This window comes from Buceros rhinoceros, unplaced genomic scaffold (genome assembly GCF_000710305.1).
Source record: "Buceros rhinoceros silvestris isolate BGI_N320 unplaced genomic scaffold, ASM71030v1 scaffold17467, whole genome shotgun sequence".
Classification (NCBI taxonomy): domain Eukaryota; kingdom Metazoa; phylum Chordata; class Aves; order Bucerotiformes; family Bucerotidae; genus Buceros; species Buceros rhinoceros.
Genome location: NW_010422921.1, coordinates 14,283 through 23,432, shown reverse-complemented (window position 1 = coordinate 23,432; position 9,150 = coordinate 14,283). Strand labels below are relative to the sequence as shown.

The 9,150-nt window shown below is 45.2% G+C and overlaps 1 protein-coding gene across 1 annotated transcript; it reads left to right on the top strand.

The window, feature by feature from the left end:
* The first annotated feature begins 2,579 nt into the window (after nucleotides 1-2,579).
* Nucleotides 2,580-4,746, top strand: FIGNL1 (fidgetin-like 1). The gene has a single exon (XM_010140242.1). It carries the CDS (start codon nucleotides 2,583-2,585, stop codon nucleotides 4,653-4,655), a length of 2,073 nt encoding a protein of 690 aa, XP_010138544.1. The 5' UTR covers nucleotides 2,580-2,582; the 3' UTR covers nucleotides 4,656-4,746.
* Nucleotides 4,747-9,150: the final 4,404 nt, after the last annotated feature.

Below are 9,150 nucleotides of genomic sequence, written 5' to 3'. Positions count from 1 at the left end.
GCGGCTGAGGCCGCACCGGCCCGCCCAGCCCAGCCGATTTCGAGGTGTGTAGAGGGACGAAGGCCCCTGGGGAGCCCTCGGGCCTCTAGTCTCGGCTTTCCCGCCCCCGGTGTGGTGAGGGGGGTTGATCTGCTCGAAGCTGTGCCCGTGAGCGCTGCCGAGCTGAGGGGCATTGGCCTCTTGCGGCTGGGCCGTGTCGTCCGGTGTGTGCTCCGCTGCAGCGGAGGGGGCTTCACGTGGTCCGGGCAGCTGCCGCGCTTCCCGTACGCCTACGGGCAAGCAGGCTCGCCCCAGGGTTTGAGTGGGTGTATGTGCTCGTGTGTGAATGTCATGGCATCCAGCGCTTGGCTTGCCAGGTAGTTGCTCACCCCTCCGTTTGCTGAGGCTGACACTTGCATGCCAGAAATTCATTATTCTCAGTGCTGCCATAAGCCCCGACTTCAGGCACTTAAACCTCCACAACACCTGGGAGCAGTTTTGGCTGTTGAAGAACGACCGACTGTCGGTGTAAGCACTTGGCTATCTCTTGTGGAAAAATAGTAATAACACTATGAGGACAGCTAACAGGAGTTAGAACAGGGAGTGGATATGACATGAGAAGATACTTAAAATCAAACTGAAATTTTAAACTAGCTACTACTGTTTGCTTATTACAACCTTGCTGCAATGCTGTGGAGGTGATTACTAAATCTTTAGGAAGTAGTGATGAACTTGAGATTTTATATTCTGAATTACGTAAATCTACAGAAATATTTCACAGGAACAAATGCCTGCTACTAAGCTTTTCCTGAACTTAGCTTTGGAGTTTCATAAGGTGTTTTTGATTCAGCAGTTACAAAAAAGTTATGTGTGTAGTAACAGTGATTTAGAATGTTGTTTAGCAGTTGTAGAGAGAGACGAAATAAAAGGCTGTGGCCTTCCACCTCCTGTTCAGTGGTGGGTCAGCTGCAGGTGGTTTATGGTGGGAATTTGCACCTCATTCAGTTGGCACGAATTAGACTTTCCGCAGTGCAAAAGCTGACAGTAATTTTTCAGAGGAAGTCTTATTTTGGTATTGTTTTTTTTTGTTATGATTTGCTTTCCATGTAAAGATACTGAATTTGCAGGCAAAAGATATTTGGATTTTTCTAAACAAGTCTGCAAAGGTGGGCTGAAGTCTAAAAAAATCCCAAACAAAGTGATTTATCTCCTCGTTGGTTATTATATGTGTAACCCCTCCTGCCATAATCACACTGTGCTCTCTGTTATCTAACAGTGATGCAAGACTTTTCGGAAGTACATGGAGAGGGATGACTGCCCCCCGCCCCAGGTTCCTTCAGCTCTGTCTCCCCAGTCTTGTAAGTACGTTACACCTGCACCTTACTCTGTGCTCAAACATAGTCTGTAGCTGCTTCAGAAGACTGCAGGTTGACTTGTTCTCTCTTGGAAGGGGTGCAGAGTGTCTGGTCCTCTGCTTTGCCAGTTTTTGTTTGAAGTATTCTCTGGCTGGAACATCCCAGTACGCACTGAAATTAAAAAAAGATAAATTATAATTTGATGATTTTGGTCATGTCATGTAATAGATGTATGTCCCTTATATTCAGATGAGATGATCAGAATTACTGTGCGTTAAGAGCTTTTTGCAAACCCTGTTGAGGTGGTGGTAGGTTTCTTGTAGTTTTGCTTGTGCCTGTGTCTCTTCTGAAATCACGAATTCTTGACGTTACCAGAAGTACCTCTGCACGTGATACGTAGCAGAGAAAGACTTATTTGAAAATACATTGTATACATGAGCATATCTTTTCGAGTTTAGCAAAAAGCCTCATCCCAGCCAAATGCCATTTTTCCTGTTTGTTTAAGTAAAAAATTGCTGAAGGAATTTAAATTCAGCTTTTTTAGACTGAGAAACAAGCATTGCTTTAAATGCACAAGAGCTTTGTTTCACTAAAATGTAGAATGGAGACAATTTATTATGTTCTAAACAGAATAAATTGTTGTGAATGTTTGCTTTGAATCTGTAAATATTTTTTTAATCTGAAAGTTGACTACATTCATTTATTATTTCATTTTACCTCCCCTCAGACACTGCATATAGTTTTATTTATTAGCTTTCTTGTTTCATTTTTATTGCCATCACTGTAATAAACTTCATTGTTCTGACAGAGATGTATAATCTGTCCTCCTCTGCACTGTGCCGTATTCTGTCAAATAAGAGTGAAAGCGCTGGTGATTTCATTTAACAAGGTCGATTTTTGTTTGGCCATCTGTTACCATTCTTTGCAGTCTAGTTACCTCCCCAGGAGACCTCTGTTTAGGAGCAAACTCTTTTGTTTTTCTTCTTCTCCTCCTCTTTCTTTGAACAAGGAAGAGAACCTCAGTCTAATGGCTTTACACCACAAAGCTGGTAGCTTTTTGGAAATGGTGAGGTGTGCAGACTGGATAAGTAGCTTACAAGTCCTCCTTGTAGCTGCTGCACTGATTCTCTCAATTAAAACCATGTCTTCATGTATGTGTCTTTAGGAAAGGGGGAAAGCAGCCAAAGCAAATAGCTGTGAAATGCACTTTGTAACAGCAGGTATTTTGTGTATGTTTCAGTGTCAGTGATGGAAGCCCCCACCCACAGCATTGTGCACCTGAGTGACTGGCAGAAAAGTTACTTTGCTATTACCTCTGGCACCTGCACACCTGGACAGAAGGCTGATGAATACCGTGCCAAAATCCTGCATATTCAGTATGCATGGGCAAACTCCGAGATCTCTCAGGTCTGTGCTGCCAACCTGTTTAAAAAATACGCAGAGAAATACTCTGCAATTATTGACTCTGACAACATAGAGACTGGCTTGAATAACTATGCTGAAAACATTTTGACTTTGGCAAAGTGTCAGCGTAATGACAGTGACAAGTGGCAATCTGCCTTGACAACGGATAATGTATTTGAATTAAAGTGTGTGCGAGAGAGGATGCAGGCTGGCAATTTCCAAAGCTCTCAGATGGCACCAGCAGATGCCTGTGTACTAGCTGATAATGGGGTCAGCGCCTCTGCTGCTCCAGGTCTTCCTAAACGCAGTGTCTTCAGCAGTGCCAGAGAGTCTGAGCTCTCTGCTGGCTCAGCAGAATGTGCAAGTCAGGGACCAGATCTCCCTGAGCATTCCTCATCTTCAAAGTCTCTTCAAAGCAGTGTGCCTCCTGTGACCAAAACTTCAGATACTCTTCCTGCCTCCTCAGCCTCCTTAAATCAACAGGTTCATACAGGTTTCCAGGCAACTCCACTATTTGGAAGTAAAGAAGTGGCAAGTTGTAGTTCTCTGAAAGTGGCAAGTGACTTTTGTGAAGGACAAAATTTCTCTCTTTCTCATCAACTGGTTGTACCTGCTTGGGCTGCAAGTTCTGGAAAAAGAAAAGCATTTTATGGACTGGTTGATGAAAGCAACACGGTGATTCCTAGCCTTGCTCCATGCCAGGCCTCCCTTAGTACAGAAAACAGTAATTTTTCAGGGCATAGAAACAGAAACGAAGAGAGCAGTGTTCCTGGTTTTAGAACTGCAAAAGAACAACTGTGGGTGGATCAGCAAAAGAAATCTCAAAACCTACCCCAGCGTGCACCAGTCTCGTCGTATGGAGGTGTAAAAAAATCACTGGGAGCAGGCAGATCTCGGGGTCCGTTTGGCAAGTTTGTTCCTCCGGTTCCAAAACAAGATGGAAATGAAACTGGAGGAGCGCAGTGTAAACCTCATGCAAGAGGACCAACAGATCCGTTGCTGCCTGTAGATGAACGACTGAAAAACATAGAACCAAAAATGGTTGAACTCATTATGCATGAAATCATGGACCACGGGCCTCCTGTCAACTGGGATGACATTGCTGGAGTTGAGTTTGCCAAAGCGACCATAAAAGAAATAGTAGTTTGGCCTATGCTGAGGCCAGACATCTTCACTGGGTTACGTGGACCTCCTAAAGGAATACTTCTCTTTGGCCCTCCTGGGACTGGCAAGACTCTTATAGGCAAGTGCATCGCATGCCAGTCTGGAGCGACTTTTTTTAGCATCAGTGCGTCTTCTCTGACTTCCAAATGGGTAGGCGAGGGGGAAAAGATGGTCCGTGCACTGTTTGCTGTGGCACGATGTCAACAGCCAGCAGTGATTTTCATTGATGAAATCGATTCACTGTTGTCTCAGCGTGGAGATGGGGAGCACGAGTCATCGAGAAGAATAAAAACTGAATTTCTGGTCCAGTTAGATGGGGCAACCACCTCCTCTGAAGATCGTGTTCTAGTGGTTGGAGCAACAAATCGACCCCAAGAAATCGATGAAGCCGCCCGAAGGAGACTAGTGAAGAGACTGTACATTCCTCTTCCAGAAGCCTCAGCTAGGAAGCAGATTGTTACCCGTCTAATGTCAAAGGAGCACTGCTCTCTAAAGGAAGAGGAAATTGATCTCATAGTTAAGAAGTCAAATGGATTTTCTGGGGCAGACATGACACAGCTCTGTCGAGAAGCTTCGCTGGGCCCTATCCGCAGCCTTCAGAGCATGGACATTGCAACCATCATGCCGGATCAAGTACGGCCTATCGCTTTTATGGACTTTGAGAGTGCCTTCAGAACTGTCCGGCCCAGCATCTCCTTGAAGGACCTAGAGCTGTATGAAACCTGGAACCAGACATTTGGCTGTGGTAGATAATTGCATCCTAACTTTTTCACAGAAACATTTCTTTATCACTGTCACATGGCAATTTAGAATGTCTGCTCTTCTTGTTTCTGTCTTTGAAATAAACCCTCGTATGTTATGCAGGCAGATGTCTAGGCCCTGGACTGAGGTTTCTCCAGCTGAAAAGACCATGAGACACTGCTGGTCACGATACAAGAAACGGCTGAAAACAAGTAACGTTGTGAGAAGCTGACAGAAGTTACAGGTAGCTGCTGTGAAAGAGGGACCACTTTCACTGATGCTTAAGGGGAAGATGGTCATACCGCACATACAGTGAAGGGAGTATTGGGAGGAATCTTGCAAGGCCCACTGTGCTGTATCAGCAATACCATGGTGGGCTGAGGCTACCCAGGTAACATTATCAGAAGTAGCAATTTTGGGTAGAGACGTAGCAAAACTGGGACAGATGGGGAAAAGCAGCTGGGGAGTCAGAATCAGAGGAAGGAAAGGGTCAAGGCCGATGCAGGAAGAACATGCATGGAAAACACAAGGAGGAGTAAAAGGGGACAGTCTTATGTAAGCAGCGCTCTTGTGCGGCTGAGCCCTGTGCCCCATCACTGCAGTCTATGCCAGCTTCTTATTAAACACATTTTCTGATGATTTTCTGCCTGACCTTGCTTTCTGTGCTGCGTCTATATGTGTGTGTGTGTTATCAGAGGTCTGGGTATCTGCAACTGGAGAAGAGGCCATGGGTCATAGGGGCTTTAGGACCTGAGGACTAGCCATGGGCTAGCCAATGTCTTTACAGCCAGGTGCTGCAGGGGTCCACCGTACATCCAAACTGCACTAACAGAACTCACTGGCAGACTAAAAGCTGGATTAGCTGGCAACGAAACCAGCATCTGGAAAGAGCCCAGGTACAAGCCCGTGGCAGGGGAAGGGGGGTTAGGCTTTGGGTGTGGATATTAGGTGAACTTAAATCCCATGGCAGTGTTTGAAGGCTCCATGTGTGTGGTGTCCTTGTGAAGCTGGCGAGTGCAGGGGCCTGAGTGTCTCGCTAGTGAACTCCAGTCCTGTTTGACTGGAAACGGGCAAGAGGGGCTGTGATGTTGGATTTATGTGAGCACGTTTGCTTTGTGTGTGTGTGTGTGGTGGTAAAGGCACTGCTCGCTTGTGGTGGTAAATCACCACATGTCGTGAATATTCGGGGTGGATAGCACAACAACAGCTTGTGTGCACACCAAGCCTTTATTGAAATACAACTGCAGCAAACTGCTGCGGCACCTACTTACTGCAAATTGCAACTGCCTAGTTTCTCTCTAATCGCATATATTTATAGTTTCCCGTGGAGTGTTATGATTACGTGCTTTTCTTGGATTGGTTTCAAGTTCAGTGTCCTGCCCAGAGATGAGCTGGCTCTCCAATCACCCATTGACACAACCTCTCTGTCTCCTCCTAAACAGCACACCTCCTGCTGCTGACTGACAGCAGGCTTACAGGGCTGCTTCCCGGACTGGCCGGGGGGTCAAGCCCACACTCGCTCCGTGTGCGTGTGTCCCCCCAGTGTTTTGGATGAGGGGCTCAGCCTCACTCCTGGCTGGACCTGCAAGCAAGAGCAGTGGCAGCTGCATCCATCAAACTAAGATGGGAGAGGCCTTAGTCCGAGAGTGCACCTGATCGGGCTCTAGTGGCTGGGAAGGAGAAATCCCCTGTGCCAGTGTTGGTTGGGCTCCACTGCTCTTTAAAAGCAATGGTACAATTCCACGCTAGCCTGTACTTGCTGTTCTTAGTCTGAAAGAAATGCACAGCCTTTTGGCCACATAACCTGTCCTCACTCGCTGGCTGGACAGAGCTGCCTCAAACGGAAATTAAATAAAAAAACTCTCCTTTGGATTCTTCAGTTTGTGTGGCAGCACTGGCTGCTGTGCTGTCCATGATTTGCTTTCAGCTTCTCTAAAGCACTTTTTCTCCCATTGGGGAAAAAGCAGAGCTTAAGAGTTAGTCTTAATTAGATTTTTCTAAAAACAGGTAAATGCTGTTAGCTGGCATTTTTTTAAAGCCATTTGGGAACTACAGGGGCTATGAGACTATAGTGAACCTTGAATTCAGAATAATTCGGAAGACTTGGCTTTTCTTAGAGCTCACCCTGATTTAAGCTTAGAACTGACTTTTTTATGCTTATGTTTTTAGTAAAGCCTGTTATGTATTAGAAATTGTTCAGAGATGTAAAAATTCAGGTATGCAAATTTATCTTGGTTTTCAAAATGGCAAAAGTAGAATAATTAGATTATTTTGTAAGAATAAATGTGTGATGTGGTCCAAACTGTTTGACTTTTTTGCCACTTGGGTAAAGATTATGAAATTAAAACTGTCCTTACAAGTTTAGTATTGGAGAGCTATAGACAGGTACCAGGTAAGACTTTACTCTCTCCAGACATCTCTCCAACACTAATGGAAATACATTCTTTAAAATCTTTTCTCAGACAAGTGAATGAAAACCCCAGAGAATTTTAGTTGTTTGGCGAAACCTAAGAGTTGCTCAAGGGTAATAAAACCCTTATGTATGATCAAATAATTTCCTTATTTATTCTGGGAATGACTCTGGAGTGCTGTGTGAGCATACTGTGCTCCTCCGTGTATCTGACTATCCAGACTTTAATGGCAGTGGCTTTACTGAAAGGACCTGTGAGAATGCACGTGGTGACAGAGAACAGAACGCCTCCCAGGACAACAAGGATGGGGGCAGAAAGGCTGTGCTGCTGTATTTGTCTCCTGCAAAGAGGAACTTCTGGAAGACATAAAAGGTGGAACCACAGAACCAGACGGAAGTATTCTTCCCCGTCCTTCTTACGTTCTTCACTGCTTAGCGCCCTTCTGAGTTACATGAACGTGCTTTTGTTTTAGAAAACATAGAAATAGCAAAGGGGAGTGTTAGGTAAAGTTGATTCTTTTCCAGCCATGGTGCAGGTAGCATGACTGTCTCTTCAGCCATCCAGCAATACACAGGCTTTGCCTTTAGCCCAATATGTATTTCCTAACGTGCTGTAACAGTGCCGCCACAGAAGAGATTAGATCGCCAGTAACATAATTTCACAAAATACAGAAAATTGCACAGAGGCAGGGCATGATCGTAATTTAAGGGAAATGGTGCAGATAAATCCACTTTAATGGATCTGTTTAGTGTATGCTGAAACCTGTGTACTTCATTATTTATTCTTTTTGGCTGACTGAACTTTGTAAGGAGAAATGCAGGACTCTCCTCTGGTTTTGTGGTTCAGTAACGTTTGGTGCACAATCTCTTAGTTTCCTTTAAATAAAGGTAAATAATTGCAGTTCTGGAAAAGTGAGGTTTTATTAATAATCAAGGCAGTTCGGACTCTTCATTTTCTCAGTGTGTCTTGTGTTTGAGTTAGGTAAATGGTCTCAGAGCAGTATGAAATCCCCAGATGAATTTTCATTTATATAAAACCATGCTGGCGCAAGTAGGTGAAAAGCTGATGAAGCAGCAGCAGCGATGATCATCATTGCTAATGGCAAGTGGATGAAAACCAGTCGGGCCTCTGAAAGCACCATGAAGGTATTTTCTCTTTTTGTAACAGAAATTAAGAAAATATTCCCAAGCCATTGGAAAAAACAAAGAAACAAACAAAAAAAAAAAGTTTTTTTTGTTTAAAATTAAAATTACAATTTTGATGGCAGTGAGGCATTGGTCTGAGTGATTTAATAAGATGTAGAAGGTGCTTTGAACTGTAGATGTACAAATGATTCTTGCACTCGTCTTCAAACTCATGAGCGTGCGTTCCTCGAAATTGAATGAAAGGTTGGGCTTGGGGAGTTTTGGAAGAAGGCTCTTAAGTAGTTTCCTTACCTAGAGAGGCCCTCTGGCAGCCTTGGCTAACAGCCAGGTGCCTACCCAGCCCCTCACACCCCCTCCTCGGTGGGACAGGGGTGCTAAATAGGGTGAGAGAGCTTGTGGGTGGAGATAAAGACAGGGAGATGCTCACCCCTTACCCTTGGAGGCAAGACTGACTTGGCTTGGGGAAAACTAACTTGATTGCCGATTAAGATAGATTTGGGTAGTGAGAAACAAAGACAAGCATTGAAACACCACCTTTTCTCCCTGATACCCCGGACTTGACTTTAGTCCCGGGTCTCCCACCCTGCTGCCATGGGGCTCAGGAGCATGGCAGCCTGTGGTCTGTGCACAGCAGTTTCTTGCTGCAGCTCCTTCCCCTCCTGTTTTTCGTCTGCTCTGGTGTGGACGCTCTGTGGACCATGGTTTCTTCAGGAATATCCTTCTGCTCTGGCTGGGCTGTCTCCTGGGCTGCAGTGTATCCGTCCGCTTCACCACTGTAACCAGCTGTGTCCGGCATGGGACAGCCCCTGGCCTCTTCCCTTGGAGGCCACCCGGGCAGGCCCCCTACTGAAACCTTCACACCTACACCTGACATAGAGAGATGCCTTCAGCAGAACAAACCACGTAACTGTAGCCCTTAGTGAAGATACCGGCATAAATTTCCCAAAGACA